Here is a 17,645-nt window from a genome sequence, read left to right on the forward strand (position 1 = left end):
CAGTGGTACTGACGGGGGCCCGGGCCAGCCGATACCGGGGTGTTCAGGAGTTGGAGTCCCGTTGTGGACGAACCGGGAGTTGCCCCGGTGGGTTGCCGGGATGGTTCTTGTGTTGGATACAGGGAGAGCAGGGGTCCGGGCCCCGCCATGCGGGGAGGGAGCGGGCCTTCCACGAGGCCTGTCCAACACACGGTATGTAAGTTCTCAGGAGACTGTTCGTTTTTACAGAACTAGCCTTCTCCTTTTATACATAATATTACACTTCAGGCAAGAATTCCTTGTTTTATGATGCAACCATATACATATTTATACAACAAAGGAAAAGCAAAGTCATGACGGCCAGCCTACAATTTCGTATGTCCAGTTCGTGATAGATTCCCCAGCTCGGCCCAGAACTACCATCAGATATCGATGAAACCCCAATAAAATCGGGCACCTCCAGGTGTATGTGTGCGGATAACATGGTTTGTATGTAGTGAATGGTTTATGGCATGTTGTGCCTTGATGCTATCTTACTCGGCCACTGGGCGGGGGACTGTCCGAACAGGTTTGGCTGAAGGCAGTGGAGTCAGCTCGGCCAGGTCATGGGGAAGTCAGCTAAGGTGAACGTGTCCTTTTAGATCAAACTCGGCCTCAATCAATTGACTATATGAGGGCAAGCCACAAGATGGATGCCGTTTACAAAATGGAACCCGAGGGTTCGGAACGGGAACCACGATTTAAAGGTGATAGCATCACTCAATCACGACGCAAATGCATAGGGATAATGTCCTAATCATTACCGGTACCAAATTCGTCATGGTACGATTATATTTTGTGACACGAGTGTTGGGCCTCGGTACCATATTATAGCAGGGCCCAGAATTTTCAGAACCAGATCACGCTCACACCCCCTCACCCTCACACCCCCTCGCCCTTAATCTCACACTCCCTCATCCTAACACACCCTTCCGCCCCCTCTCACCCTCACACACCCTCTCACCCTCACACACCCTCTCACCCCCACACTCTCACACACCCTCTCACCCTCACACTGCCTCTCACCCTCCAACCCCCTCACCCTCACACCCCTCACCCTCACAACCCCTCACTCTCAAACCCTTTCACCCTCACCCTCACACCCCCTCACCCTCACACACACCCTCACACACCCTCTGACCCTCACACACCCTCACCCTCACACCCCTTCACCTTCACCCTCACACCCTCTCACCCCCATCACCCTCACCCCTGTCACCCTCACCCTACCTCACCCTCACACTCCCTCTCACCCTCACACCCTCAACCATACACCCTCACCCTCACAACCCCACACCCTCACAACCCCACACCCTCCACGTCCTACCCCCTCACCCTCACACCCCCACACCCTCACACACACCCTCACACCCTCACCTTCACACTCACACCCCCTTACCCTCTCAGCCTCACACACCCTCACCCTCACACCCTCACACCCCTCACCCTCACACCCCCTCACCCTTAATCTCACACCCCCTCATCCTCACACACCCTTCCACCCCCTCTCACCCTCACACACCCTCTCACCCTCACACCCCTCACCCCCACCCCCTCACACACCCTCTCACCCTCACACACCCTCTCACCCTCACACTGCCTCTCACCCTCCCACCCACTCACCCTCACACCCCCTCAACCCTCACAACCCCTCACTCTCAAACCCCCTCACCCTCACACACCCACTCACCCTCACACACCCTCACCCTCACACCCCTTCAGCTTCACCCTCACACCCCTTCACCTTTACCCTCACACCCCCTCACACCCCCTCACCCTCTCACCCCATCACCCTCACCCCTGTCACCCTCACCCTACCTCACCCTCACACCACCTCTCACCCTCACACCCTCAACCATACACCCTCACCCTCACAACCCCACACCCTTCCCGTCCCACCCCCTCACCCTCACACCCCCACACCCTCACACACACCCTCACACCCACACCCCCTTACCCTCACACCCTCACACACCTTCACCCTCTCATCCTCACCCCCCTCACCCCCTCTCACCCTCACACCCCTCTCCCTCACACCCCCTCACACCCCCTCACCCTCATACCCTCTCACCCTCACACACCCTCACTCACCCTCACACCCTCACCCACCCTCACTCACCCTCTCACCCTCACACCCTTACCCCTCTCACTCTCACAACCCTCTCACCCTCACTCGACCTCTCACCCTCACACACCCTCACCCTCACACCCCCTCACTCTCACACCCCCTCATCCTCACCCTCACACACCCGCACCCTCACACACCCTCAACCTCACTCATCCTCTCACCCTCACATACCCTCTCACCCTCAGATCCCCTCACCCTCACATCCCCTCACCCCCCTCACCCTCACACCCCCTCATCCTTACACACTCCTTCACTCACCCTCTCTCCCACCCTCACACCCTCTCACCCACCCTCACCCTCACACCCCACACTGTCACACACCCTCTGACACACCCTCTCACCCTCACTCCCCCTCACACCATCACCCTCACGCCCTGACCCTCACACCCTCACACACCCCCTTACATAATCTATCACCCTCACATACCCTCACACACCCTCACCCTCACCCTCACACTCTCTCACCCCATCACCCCTGTCACCCTCACCCTCCCTCACCCTCTCACCCTCAGACCCTCACACCCGCTCACCCTCACAATCCCACACCCTCACAACCCCACATCCCCCCTCACACACCCTCACCCCCCCACACCCTCCCCCTAACACACCCTAACACCCCCTCACCCTCACACCCCCACACCCTTGCACCCCTCACCCTCACACACCCTCACACACCCTCAACCTCACACCCCCTCACCCCCCCTCCCCCTCACACCCCTCCCCCTCCCCCTCACAACCCCTCACCCTCACACCCCTCACCCTCACACCCCTTCACCTTCACATCCCCTCACCCAAACACACCCTCACCCTCACCCTTACACACCCTCACTCACCCTCACATACCCTCACTCACCCTCACACCCCCTCACCCTCTAACCCTCACAAAGCTTCACTCACTCTCACACCCCCTCACCCCTGACCCTCACACCCCCTCACCCCTCACACCCCCTCACCCCCTCACCCTCACATCCCCTCACCCTCACACCCCCTCACCCTCACACCCCCTTACTCACACACCCTCACCCATACACCCCATCACCCTCTCACCCTCACAAACCCTCACCCTCATCCTCACCCTCACACACCCTCACCCTCAGACGCCCTCACCCTCACTCGCCCTCACCCTCACTCACCCTCACACACACTCACCAGCATAGCATAACAAAGCATAGCATAGCATAACAAAACACAGCATAGCATAGCATAACATAACAAAAAAGCATAGGATAGCAAAACATAGCATAGCATTACAGAACAAAGCATAGGATAGAAAAACAAAACATAGCATAACAAAACAAAACATAGCACAGCAAAACACAACAAAGCATAGCATAGCATAACAAAATACAACAAAACATAGCATAACAAAACATAGCATAACATAACAAAGCATATTAAAACAAAACAGCAGAGTATAACAAAACATAGCATAGCATAACAAAACACAACAAAATATAGCAGAACAAAACATAGCATAACATAACAAAACATAGCATAACATAACATAAAACAAAGCATAGCATAACAAAACATAGCATAACAAAACATAGCAAAACCCAACAAAACATGGCATAGCATAAAAAAACCACAAAACATAGCATACATAACAAAACATAGCATTGCAAAGCATAGCAAAACATAGCATAGCAAAAAAAACACCACAAAACATAGCATACATAACAAAACATAGCATTGCATAGCAAAACATAGCATAGCATAACACACCACAACAAAACATAGCATAGCATAACAAAACACAACATAGCATAGCATAACAAAACAAAGCTTAGCATAGTATAACAAAACATAGCATAACAAAGCATAGCATAGCATAAAAACACAACAAAACATAGCATAGCATAACAAAACAAAGCATAGGATAGCAAAACTAAACATTGCATAGCATAACAAAACAAAGCACAGGATAGCAAAACAAAACATAGCATAACATAACAAAACATAGCATAACAAAATGCAACACATAGCATAACAAAACATAGCAAAACACAACAAAACATAGCATAGCTTAATAAAACACAACACAACATAGCATAGCAAAACAAAACATATAATAGCATAGCAAAACATAGCATACCAAACACAACAAAACATAGCATAGCATAACAAAACATAGCATAGCAAAACAAAGCATAGCATAATAAAACAAAGCATAGCATAATAAAACACAACAAAACATAGCATAGCATAACAAAACATAGCATAGCATAACAAAGCATAGCATAACAAAGCATAGCATAGCAAAACATAGCATAGCATAACAAAACATAGCATAGCATAAGAAAACACAGCAGAGCATAGCATAACAATTCAAAGCATAGGATAGCAAAACATAGCATAGCATAACGAACCAAAACATAGGATAGTGAAAAAAACATAGCTTAGCATACAGCATCACTCCGCACCACCACAGCATCACTCATGGGCACTACAACATCACTAGGCGCTACCACAGCATCACTGAACGCCACAGCATCACTCATTCGCCATCACAACATCACTCAGCGCCACCACAGCACCAATTAGTGCAACCATTCAACAACACCTGGTTCAAATATGTTCTCTCAATGTTTCAAGCTTTATTACAAATGTAACAAAAAGATGTTAATATTTCACTTCTGTTCTTGGATTTTCGTCACAATAAAATACACTGAACATAATCTTCACAAAAGTTATTTACATAAGCTAGTGCCATTATAAATTACAATAACTTTTATTTAAGTATTATTTATTGGAAAAAAATTAAAAGCCATTGTTATTTGTAATATCAATACATGTAAGTCACGTAAATACAACACATACTGCATTACAAATGCTATAGGTGTCACATTTGCCAAAGTTATAACTATTGGCATTGTAAATGACAAAGCTATTAATTTCGTTATTTCAAAAACAAAACATAAATAAAAAAATTGTCATTTACAATACCAATAGCTCAAACTTTCCTAATGCGATACCTATTGCATTGCAAATGCTTGTTCTCTGGGGAAGGTGGCAACCCTAGCGCCGGTGATCTACCGTCCTCACAAAGCACTCAATAACTCACAAAAAATGAACTGCGCGCGCTCAATGTGGAGACGCGCGTCGTGTGAGCAGGTTCAGTGACGCAAGGCTTTTTGCATTCTGAGCATGCTCCGTGTTGTGTCAAAACCAACATCTCCTTAACTCTATCCCTCAAAGCAGCCTCAACCGGGAGAGCTGTGAGCCGGGCTGATTGATTCCTGATGCTCACCCGCTGCTTAGACACGGCTCACGCACTGACCTCCGACCCGGAAAATACAGTTACACGCAGGAGAGGAATGTCCCAGCAGGTATCAGATAAGGTGCGTAAGTAAGTTAACCTGCGAGTAAAGAGTTATAACGTCTGTCCCCAACATATGTAAGAATCAGTAGGTAGATATAACTTTATAATTGTCCTAGTACTGTGCATAATTGCAACTCTGAAGGGTGACCCCCATATACAAATCGTTATTTAGTTGGTTCTACATTTGAAAGACTGTAAGCGGCACTTCTCGTCACTGTTGCGAACAGGTTGTGTGTGGAGAGAAGGGTGAAAGCAACCTGGGAGGAGACAACTCCGTGATTACATGTTAACATGCGTTGATGTCGAGGTTTTTGTTTTGTTGCGTGGTGTATCACTGCTGCAGCATGAAGGACACAGCCACACGAATTGGATGGTGTGTGGAGTGGGAAATACCACCCCGCCCCAAATCCCTTTTAATTGGTTAACAGGTCCTGTGACACGGTTGGAGGATGGATTTGAGTGACAGCCCTCGTGGAGCGTGAAGGTGACAAAAGGTTATGGTGACCTACACCCCCTAACAAGCAGAGCAGAGCCTGAGCAGTCTCAACTGGTAAAATAGTAGAAACATGGAGACTCTACTCTACAAGCGAGTTTATCATGTCTCAATGTCAATGACTCGTCAGGGATAGTAAACGCAATATAAAAAAGCATTGGCAAAGCCAATAGGTCTCGCCTTTGTACCTTTAAAGTGTTTAGCCATGCAACACATACATACACAAGTAGGAAGGACACTGAAAAATGCACATATGCTATAATTTTTTTTATTTAATTTGGGGTACCACAAGCTGGAGAATCCTGCAATATATGTAGCCCAAGAGTAGGTGGCATGAGGTAGTTTGGAGAGGGAAACTTATTAGACAGTATATGCCTTAGGTAGGAATCTCTCGGCATCCCTTGCATGTCTGAGCACTGCTCATTCTTCTCCCTGGAAGGCCACGGTACTGAAGTGTACACTAGCAAGGAATGATTCACTTGAGGGGTTTCTGGTCACCTGCAATGTAGTGATGGTGAAAGCCTTGTCCTACAGGAACACTGATCAGATCTAGAACACCTTGGACTTTAAACCGATAGCCTCCAATAGTAGCCTCCGTCGCCAATCAGAGGCTCTGAAAAATGGGGTGCAGCAGCAAAGCCATCCAAGCCAACAATAACATTCCAAACCGCCACCACCAATGTTTGACACAGTAAATCACAAGATGTTCAATTTTATTTACAGTCAGTACTTAAAAGCAGGGAACGCCTCATATGTTAAGTCTGGGTGTCTGTTACCATTAGTGTGCAGGTAACTAGGACGCTCCAAGTGCAGCCCGTTCCTTTCACATTTTAAATACGGAGTGCCGGCGTTTATCAGCATAGTTTCCATCGAGTAAGGCAGCCCAAGTACCTCTGAAGAGGAAACAACAACTTCGAAACAGCACCCTTCTTATTCCCATTTTATAAGCAATATGTATTACTAGACTAAAGTCAAGACTACGGTTAAACAAATTGCCTAGCTAGGCGGCGTCCCTTTAAAAAAAATATTTGGCCCCCGATGAGCTATCTTGAGGATGTTAGCGAAAGCATTATACTGGTGCACACTGCTGACTAGAACATCTTTCGGGAGGTATGACGACCGACACTACATCTAAACCCAGTGAATCCACTCTATTTCCATCGCTAGCTTTCTGGATAGATGGCAAATACAAACATGCAAGTGATTCCAAGGGGTAGACAATAAGACGTGCAGCTGCAACAGAGCATTAGGACCAATGAGTATATTCGTGCAAAAATTCTAATATAACAAACAGAAAAGGACAGCTGAAAGCCCTCTCGGTAGGCGGCACCTCCACTCGTTTATGAGCCCACCGACTTGCTACCAGGTGCGATTGAACAATCCCCAGAGGCAGGGAGTAATGTATTTCACTAGTACCCCAACTTAATCACGTAGACAGCTGCGAGCGTAAAGAGGGATGAGCCATAAACAACAGGCCAGGCGTGGCATCTTTGAAAAACAACTTCAAAGAAGCCCGGGAGTGGTGCGCGCTTGTGTCCCCCGCAGCACATGAAAAACAGATGGCACACTGCACGCTGATGCGTGTAAGCGCAGGCCGTGGGCAGCATAATTCCTGGCAAAGGTAGGTCTTGCACCAGCCTTTGTCCATTTGCGTGCTGCCTTCGCACGCAAAGACCAATGGAAAGAAAGCAACAAAAAAACGACACACATGTGCGTGTGAAAAGTACAGATTGATTTCAAGAGGTCGTTTTCCTAGGCAGCACATGCGCGCTGCCTAGGCTCGACCTAAATAATTACGAGCACATACACTGGACAGTCTCCGGTCTTTCCCCAGCTGTTGCAATCCTTCATCAGGCATGGAGCAATACTGGAGTTAGACAATTGTTGGAACAACTAATAATAGCATTCGTCTAGATGCTTTATTTCCATAGGCTGCTTTTGAGAAACTAGGAGACTGCCTGGCACATTGCAAGATTCTGGAAACTCCCATAGTGTAGTGTAGTTCCTATATTCCCAGTAGGCTCTACGCATTGGAATAATATACACTATAGATTTGACATAGGACTGAGGTCAGTATGTCTCTATTGAGTATACTAAACTTAAATGTGTGTGTGCTAGCTTACTGAGAGGTCACTAGAAACTTTCTCGAATAAACAAGAAGGGATTAGTCTCTGACAACCGCATAAACATGACAACTTTGTTCCCCTAGAACCTGAACGATATCTTCAGTCGCGGAAACAATAGATAACTATTTCACTCAGTCAATCGGGCATGCTTCGTTTCTACAGAGTTGCATAGAAATAGAGAGACTGGCGTTTCAATAAAAGCGGTTTATTGAACAGTCTTATTTCTCATGCAAGAGATATGAACTGCTACAATCGTTAGACAGAATGCGAAGTATAATGCATACAGCGTGAACAGTAATATAAAATAATACTCTAATAGCATTGTCTGTTGGTATGACATATATAAAAATATCTACATAAATAACACAGGCTAAAATTCTCAACTCTTGCTTTTAAAATACCCCTACCCCAATGTACCTAACCTAGGTCTAGTACGAGGGAAGAAGTAGGTGCTGTCGTAGCTTAGGTTTAGTTTTGCCAAGAATTTCCAAAGGTTTCTCTAGGTTCTAATCAGTTCCATACCGTAGAATGAGAGAGGTTGGTATCTCTTACACAGTAAGAATAAAAAGAACATTGGAATCAATAAGAATAAAAAGAACATTGGAACAATACAGAAGACGTTTTTTGGAGAAATGTTATTGCGAATAGAAGTTATTGTATACTCATTGTATTACTTTTACGCTCCTTCCCAATTGGATCAATAAGAATAAAAAGAACATTGGAACAATACAGAAGAAGTTTTTTGGAGAAGTGTTATTGCGAATAGAAGTTATTGTATACTCATTGTATTACTTTTACGCTCCTTCCCAATTGGATTAATTGATTGTTTACAGAGAGGTTGGGCGGTGCCTCTGTGGGGGCTAGAGCGTAACACTATTACTTCCCTAAACTGCTCTTTTAGTGCGACCAATCAGGTGACCCCTTATCGCCAAGTTCTGATCAGTAGAGTTCTCTTACACAGGACTCGATTTCCCTATACCCCGCAAGGGGAGTCAGAAACACTGGAGCTGGATTCTCGGCAGGAGGATGACAGCGTCTAGTCAGTGCGTCAGCCTGAGAGTTGGCTTCCTTCGGCCCTTGCTCTAGCGAGCTGCGTCGTGCAAGTAGGTAGTCGAACTGCACTGAACCACACCGTGCTTTGCCATAGCAAGTGAAGGTATATTTATACCTTGAAGGTGCTAAGGAATGCCAGTATTGACGTAAGAGTCGGGCATAGGAACGTCATGAACGAACCCCTAAGGAATAAATGTTCATGCATAATAATGAGTTTCTTGGAGAAATCATTATCCAGGCTATGGGAAGTCCCTTCAGCTTAATAGACTGGTTTTCCAAGAAATCGTTGTGACGTAGATGAACGGATGGAAGTAGCCATGCTTGTATTCGGGTAGAATGGCTTATGCCTAAATAAGTACTGGATTTCTATGCCTATATAAGGGCAATGTGAATCGTACCTATATAAGGGCAAGAATCTGGAAATTCATTCGGAATCTAAAATTGAACACAACAATAGGGCTACCTACGATTTGACATCCTTCAATAGAGCAGCTCTTTGGCTGTTTCTCCAAGTGGTTGGAAATGGGCTGTTTGGGGCTGCTTCTGGGCTGCTGCTGGTCTGTCTATGCCCCACTGTCAAGTCACTCATTGGACACTTCTGGGTGGGTAAATCAAGTTTACAGCTAGCGGAATACTCATCAGGAGGCCAGAGTGATCATTTTGATGGACGATAGCCAGGCTTGTGTTTCATAAAGTCACTGTCTTGGTAAGATCGTCCGCTTGCTTGAAAGATAAACACAATGGTCTTCGTGTCCTGGAGTCCTTTCCAGTTTGGCGATTAGTGTTGGGGCAACCAGCCCTTTCGAGGAAACTATGTCCTTGGTATGTCTGAGGCATCAGTGTTTATTTTTTGGTATGGATGCCCTAACTTGTAGGTCAAATAATTACAGGAGGCAGAACAGTTATTGGGGGGCGCTAGCGCATGGTGATGGCTTACGATATGTCCTGCTAGGCCTTCACCACCTGGTCATGGTGAACTTGGAGCAGAGATTCAAGGGCACTTGCGTGTGGCTTACTTCCCCACTCTACCTCTCTAACCTAAGAACCCGGTGGAGCACCAAGCCCTAGATCGTAGCATCTTATATGGTGGGGATGGCCTGACTGCTTATGGAATGTAATGTGATTGGTAATTTTTGGGATGCTCTTCACTGTCACTGCCACTATGGTGGAGAGTAGGATCTAATTTAATGCTTCACATGTGTGGAGAAACCTGGCATTTGGGTTCTTCAGGTTATGATGGGTCCTGGAACAGGACAGTGAGCATGGTTGTTGGAGCTTGCAAAACGTAATAGTCCTTGTTCCTTTCATTGGATGTGTTTTTCTGTAATGCCCTCTGCTGGTGTTGTAAGAATCTTCTTCAACGCCTTCAGACAGGATCAAACCTGATAATTGTACACAAAAGGACTCATTGTATGAGGCAATATCAGAGGAACCCCCTGGGGCCAAGAACATATTTAAACAAGCATTGACATAGCCAAAACGTCTCGCCTTTGGGACCTTATAAGTGCTTTGTTATCTAGCACAATATCCTTGGTGCAACAACATCTAGTGTTGCATGGCCAAACACTTATAAGGTCCCAAAGGCGAGACCTATTGGCTATGCTAATGCTTGTTTTTTGTTGTTGCAGATTTATATAGCACGAACTTGACCCAGAGGTATTGGAGCGCTTTACATGAGCACCATTTGTGTTACACGAGGACACATTCATATTTTGAAAGGCACAGAGAGATTAAGTGATTTGCTCAGAATCACAGGATGCTGAGCCGACGCCGAAGCTTGAACCTGCTTCTCCAGTTTTCAAGTCGGCAGCTCTAGCCCTAAGACTACATCCCCTCCCCAGATCCCCAATCTAAAGTTGCCAAAATTAACAAAGCAGAGAGTTCACAGAAGTGGGGCACTAACTCCACCTGGGTTTAGTAGATCGACGAGAATGTATGCACATGCATTGTTCTACAATCGTGGAAGCACAGGAATAAGCGAGAGGAATAACTCGCCTAAGTGGCTTGGCGTACAGGAATGGCTTGCAGTAAAATCAAGGCATAGGTGCGAGTCCAGCCAGAGTGGAAATCCCCAGCCGCTGCTCGAAAATTAAAGCAAGAGGATGGTGTAACCTTAAAACCTGCATTTCAGTGTGTATTCAGCGGGTGCTTCTCCACCCCTTCACAGCAGGGCTGACGCTCCCAGATGCAGAGGCCCCGGGCACTGCTTGCTGAGGTAAACTCTATACCATATTATTACTAACCTCACTCCCTTTGTATTTTACACAAAACTGGACATGCACCAGGTGTGAAATGCCAATTGGGCTACCTGACATTGTTGATTGCAGAAGATTGAACTGCATGTGTCGGGCTGGCCACAGCAAAATACAGTTCAATTTGACATGCTCAGATCCACAACCTCAGCTAGTCGCCCCAATCTGCCTGACATGCACACTGTCACCTTGAAGAGTGCATGGCTGGTACATCTATGTAACATTAAGGCTATGTAGCCCCTCCCACATTCTTCTGGCACCTAACAACTGGACAGCGACTGAAAAAAGCTGACACCCTGGCCAGGAAAATAAATAATTGCTGGAGTTTTTAGTTTAGTACTGAAGATGGGGGCACAAATATAGGGGGCAACGCCTCAACGTCCTCAAAGAGGCCAATCAACCATGACTGCTGTTAGGAGAGACAGCTGTGACTCGATTCATAAAGGAAGCAATGCATGGCATGGCATACGGAGAACCAGCAGTCCCCGATGCAGGGGCCGAAGGCAGTGACATGTAGGGCTCGGGAACCGAAAGCAGGCAGCGCTGGAAGCCTCTCATGCACACAGATTAATGGTTTCCTTGACTACTGCAATAAACATGCATCCTTAAAGAACTGCTGCCACCGTTTCTAAGGAGTCCCCTGCTTACAGATGCCCCCGCCCCAAATCAATCACCCCCAGAGTCTGACTCTGGCATATTGTATTGTGACCGGCATCTCTAGGACAGAAAGAATGATGCCCTCAAAACGTGATGTTCTTTACGGCCAGGAAAGGAAATAAAAATCATATGATACACTGTAGTGGTAGAGCTCAATAACAGCGTATACATAGGACAGTACTTTTAAAATTCAATATATTATTGGCCCTGTAGCAAATCAGAAGGTTTGTGGTAGTTCTCGAAATGTAAAAACGTAGATGAGGTGGTTGACAAGGTCTGGAAAAGTAGACGTTTTTGAAGCTGGTGAAGTACCCTGAAGAATGTTAATTAACTCTTTTCTTCAGCATGAACACCCGACCATGATACATTTGTACATGATCTATTTTGAATTAAGATTTGCTTAATTAGTGACTTCCAACACCAAGATTTGCCTCGAGGAAACAGAGGAGTAGATGGCCACAAAATTCCTGAAAGTAAATGCCCTAATAATAATAATAATAAAATAATGCCCATGAATATTTGCTACTTACCCACAACAAGCAAATGGTGCGCGCGAAAGTGATCGCGAGCAAGACGTGCGGCCGCGACCGGGAGTTGTGTGCGCGCGCAAAAAGGAAATAAAAAAAAACCATGCAGGCTGGCGAGTGGTGTGCGCGCACCATGACGAGAGAGAAAAGCCATATGGCGCCTCTGCTCGTCATTGTGCGCGTAACCGCATGCTCTATGCCAGCCAAAAGCGTGTAGTAGAACTTTTAAAAGCTTACACACTAATTGTCTCGCAGAGCAGCACATGCGTTGGCTCAGCAAGACCTAAAAAGATATGTTTGTGGTGGATCCGCGAATCCACTGTAAACTTTAAAAAAGAAAGGCAGGCTCATGCGCTTTCAAAATATACCCCCCCCCCCCCCCCCCCCCTACCCAGGGTGGGCCAGGGCCAGGGCCAGGGCCTGGGTAGCAGTGCAATGGATTTAAAAGAGGTGGGCATGAGCCCCACCTGAGCCTTCTACAGTTCCTTGGGACCCCATCACCAAGGGCGAATCAATTAAAAAGGGGATCGACGTGCAGTCCCCCTCCCCAAGCCTTGTTGCAGCCTACAGATCCCATTCCCCGGTCTTATACATATTTAAAAGGGAGGGGGCATGTGATCCCACTTCCTAAGCCTCTTCAGGCCCCAGGAACCCCATCCCCTGGGGCTTTTTCCTAATGTACACACAATGGATGCCAGCTAGGTCCACAGGGGCCCTGGGGCTCCCGCCGTGGCTCTCAATGAAAACTAAGCACATGGTTGTCCCAGGTGGGCATCAGAACACCCACAAAAAAAAAATGATAAAAAGAAAAAGTGTATAAAAAAATGAGCGGCCAGAGCGGCTCATTTATTATTCACTGCTCTGGTGGCATCCTTGCAGTCCTCGGGGAATCAGTAACGTGCAGGTCTCAGTTTGCAGGCTTGATTCGCTGGTCACAGCCGCAATCTTTCCGCCTGGGAAACGACCTGAACTCTTGGCCACAGTGACACCAGAAGCCCTTCCTGGTATACAGGGTTGCAAAATTACTATCATCCTTGTGCAGTCTCTTCTAAGTATCACTAAGCCAGCCCCTCCTGAAAAAAAGGCAGATCACAAGTCTCGTGCTCCTGGCCCAGTAAGTTCAACTGTGACCAGGCCCGGACTGGCCATAGCGGGCACCGGGCAATCCCCCGGTGCGCCGCAAGGGTGGGGGCCGGTTTGAGCCCCTGGGGCAGATTTTGTTACAGCGCCGTTTTTGGAGCATAGCTGCAAAATCGTCCGAAAACCGGCCCTAGCAAAGCACTTGGCGGCACCTCCAACCCCCCCGAGTGGGGAGAGGGGGGCCGGCCGAGCACTTTGCCAGGGCCAGTTTTGGTTCCCATATGGGGTCACCGCAACAAGGCTGTGCGGGCCTAGCACTTGCCACACAGCTCTCCTTACACAGCTCAGGTCACGGCAGCCCCCTCCTGGCTTACGGGGGTTCCCAACTAGGATCTGCATACCCGCAACAACACGATCTGTGCTGCAACCATCTTTTCACACCTCACAACGGGAGTCCACACGGCTGGCTCCCCTCTGGACCTCAGTCTCTAAAACTCTTTTCTCTTCATCACAGGGTACACTGCTCTTGGCAAAGAGGCAGGTGCTCCAGGGCAGGTGGTCTTGGTTTCCCAGGGTGATGTCCCCTCACCCAGCATGGAGACTAGCAGGTCTGGGCCTCATTCCTGGTCATAGGTAGAAGTCTTGCAGAGCTCCTTTTCCATTCTCGCCAACGATCTTCTCCAACGCTTTTACCTTAACAAAATCAAACTCATCAAAAGCGTTGGTCAAAATATAGGGAGGGATAATATTAGCCTTTGGGTCTTTAATAAAATCATGATTTTCCTCCCATTAAGACTGTGGAAAATCTGCATTTCACAGCAAGGCATGGAGGCCAATATTATGCATGTTAAAAGTTCATCTACTACTTTTTGTACTGCATTTTCCACAGGTTTAAAATAAATACAGTTGTCACATAGTACAGATGCAGGAGTCAATCGCATATCAATACAAACAGTATCTTCAACATTGAGGCTATTCCCCTACCCTAACCCCCCCCTCGATTTATATAAATTAAGATTCACCATCAGTATTTAATCATTCTGTTCATGGATCATCATTTGGAGTCCAGTAGGGGTGGTAAATGGGTCTCATTGAAGGTCGCCCGGGCCGTGTATAACTGGGCATTACGTCAACGTCCCTTGCGTGTTCTGTGTATTCGGTGGTTGTGTGTTGTCGCCCCTGTCGAGTCCAAAGTATCTCCTCCATGGGCCCCAGATTTGGTAAATTTCGCCAGAACCAGCGACTAAGAAAGGAGGACCGCATGCATTAACCTAAGAGTCCTTTCCCTGATGAAGGGGTGCATTATACCCCGAAATGCATTGGATACGCATAAGGATTGTACTATAATACACTAAGGATGAATCTATTAACAAAATGCATATAACAAACTCAAGAAAAATTATGAATAAAGAACCATAAGTATAAATTGGTCTTGAAAGTATTTGTGGAAACCTCTGCCACCACAGAGGGAATACAGTGTGCATACAAGGATGGGGCCAGTGTCCCACTGACCCCACTACACAGCCTGTAAATTTCTTTGGGGCATCCTCTACTACGATAGGTGGTTTGTTCAGCCGTCATATATGTGTCCATCCCCCTCGTCCATTCCTAAATGGTCGGCTTGGCGGCAACCCCCTACTTCCTGGCTATATCCCTCTTGTCGACCGCCAGTCCCAAGGAGATAAAAAGTAGGTGAGTTTTGGTGATGTCTACCTCACTTGATATCCCAAGTATCGCAAACTTGGGGTCCATCGGCATTGTCACCCCCAGGGCTGCACCCAGTACTTCGAAGACCTGTGTCCAGTACTGTGTCCAGTACAACTGTATCTCGGGACCATACTGTATGGAAAAAGTCGCCCTTGGCCATTATGCAAGTCAAACAGAATGGAGATTCCGCCCTACCCATCTTGTGCAACCTGTCCCTGTCACAGTAAATATGGTGTAGTATCTGAGTTCGATGAAGCGAAGGCTCGCTTTTATAGTGACCTCTCTGGGGTGCATCAACACCGCCTCCCAGTCTATGTCCTCATTGGGCCCCACTCCCTCTCCTACCGTGTCCGGAGTCTAAAATAAAAACTTTTAAACGTAGATTCATTTGACCAATCAGCTGCCTTCATAATACTGCTTAGACTGCCACCTGACAAAAAAGCTTTACTTTCCATAGCCCCTCTTGCAGAATGCACTCCAAAGAAGCATTGGCATAGCCAAAAGGTCTAGCTTTTGGGACCTTATAAGAATTTAGTTATGCAGCACAATATCTTTGGTGCAACAACATCAACTGTTGCATGGCTAAGCACTTATAAGGTCCCAAAGGCGAGACCTATTTGCTATTCCAGATCTTGTTTTTTAATGAAGTGGCCTCTGAGCTAACACTAGTGAGTGGTGCTTTTTTATATGCAGTCTCGTCCGTTCCACTCTAATGGCACCCAAATTGGGCTCGCAAACTGCTGAGTCAGCAGAAAAAAATAATGCAGGTAAAGAAAAAAGAAGAGAGCTGAGTGGCACAGGTTTACAAAGGAAGTCAGAGCACAACTACCCCAAAAAGGATTTTTACGTGAGATACAGCTACATTATTGAAAATATTTGCATGTAACTTTTACCAAGCATATGATTTTGCAGTACGCTTCAGAGCTCTCTCCCACTGTTAGCGAACTCGGCTGTCTCTTCAAGCACATAAACAAAACTTAAGTGCAAGACCCAGCACACCACCCAGCTACAGGCTATGGCGGTCTACCAAGGTTACTGAAGGAATGGGGATCTAATTGGGGTATTCGTGTTTTACGGTGGTTTCAGTCCCTTTGGTAAACCGGTTCTTTGATTTCTTACCCATAGGGTTAGTTGATGACTCCACAACAGTGGGTATGAATTTATTTGTGAACGGGTGGTTTGTGAGGATACATTTAAATAATGTGACAAAGGCAATTTGCCATCCATGGGTTAAAAAAGGAAAGTTTTGATCTAATACCTGAAACTTGTGGTTTTGAATTTAGCAGTAAGTTATAAAGCCCCCGTACGGAAGTTAGTGTTTGTATTAAAAGTTGATTGAATTGAAGGGCTTATGTGGCTTACATAAACGCTGTTCCTCCCTCTTAAAGCACAGAATCCTAATGAAACCTGGTGCTGGCTTTCTACTTGGTATGTTTTTAAGTATTATTAGCAGATAATGTTTTGCCCCTCAAACCTCATTGCAAGCATTCACAGCATGAAACTTCAGAATGCCGACACAATTTCGGATTTTAAAAATCAGTTTATAGTTTGCCGATTACACTACTAATGGTATAAGTTGTTGTAAATAAACTAAAATCGGTCATTCTTGCAGGTGCGAAATGAACGCCAAGTATGCTTAATGGCGAGTTTCATGCTTACAAAAAATACATTCAGAGCAAAGTTTTTAATAAACCGGATTGCTCTTTCTAGATAGTCTTCCAAATAATTTGTACTCACTGTAATAGTGGTGTTTCGCCCAGATAAACTGCAAGAGTTTCTTTTAGTGCAAAGTTCCTCATATCACAATGCAATTTTGTGGGTCCCTATTTTGGCAAACCTTTTGCTCTGAATTCCTCCACCCACAGTCACAGCCATGACCCCTTGTGCCATGCTGCCTTCTCCTCACTCCTTGGACCTCTAGAAATTTGGTGGAATGAAGAGACCAGTACATGTGTTGCTGTTTCAGACACCTTACACCCATGAATCTGAAAAGGATTTGAAGGGCAAATTTCAGCAAACATGTTTTCAGGGTATTAAATTGCACGCAATGTAAAATGCCAGAAATCATCCAGTCATTTTATTTCTTCCAGGATAACTTGTCACTTGTTTCTTTGTTTAGGAGCTACCATATTGTACAGCCTGTGAAACTAAAAGTAACAAGTGGGAGGGGTGGGGGGAGTGCAGCCAAGAGCAGGGACACGCAGCGCTTACCTTGCAGGATCGAGCGCGATAATTGCTAACACATGGCGCTGCTTGCTCCCGCAAGGGAATCTCCAAACGTG

The 17,645-nt window shown here is 46.5% G+C and overlaps 1 protein-coding gene across 1 annotated transcript in view; it reads left to right on the plus strand.

The window, feature by feature from the left end:
• Positions 1-5,300: 5,300 nt before the first annotated feature.
• Positions 5,301-17,645, plus strand: part of LOC147727723 (uncharacterized) — a 170,769-nt gene continuing 158,424 nt past the window's right edge. The window contains exon 1 of the mRNA XM_086961720.1: positions 5,301-5,487. Within this exon, the coding sequence (XP_086817846.1) occupies positions 5,389-5,487 (99 nt within the window). The 5' untranslated portion in view covers positions 5,301-5,388. The remainder of the gene's footprint in view (positions 5,488-17,645) is intronic.

This window comes from Lissotriton vulgaris, chromosome 3_1 (assembly GCF_964263255.1).
Source record: "Lissotriton vulgaris chromosome 3_1, aLisVul1.2, whole genome shotgun sequence".
Lineage (NCBI taxonomy): Eukaryota > Metazoa > Chordata > Amphibia > Caudata > Salamandridae > Lissotriton > Lissotriton vulgaris.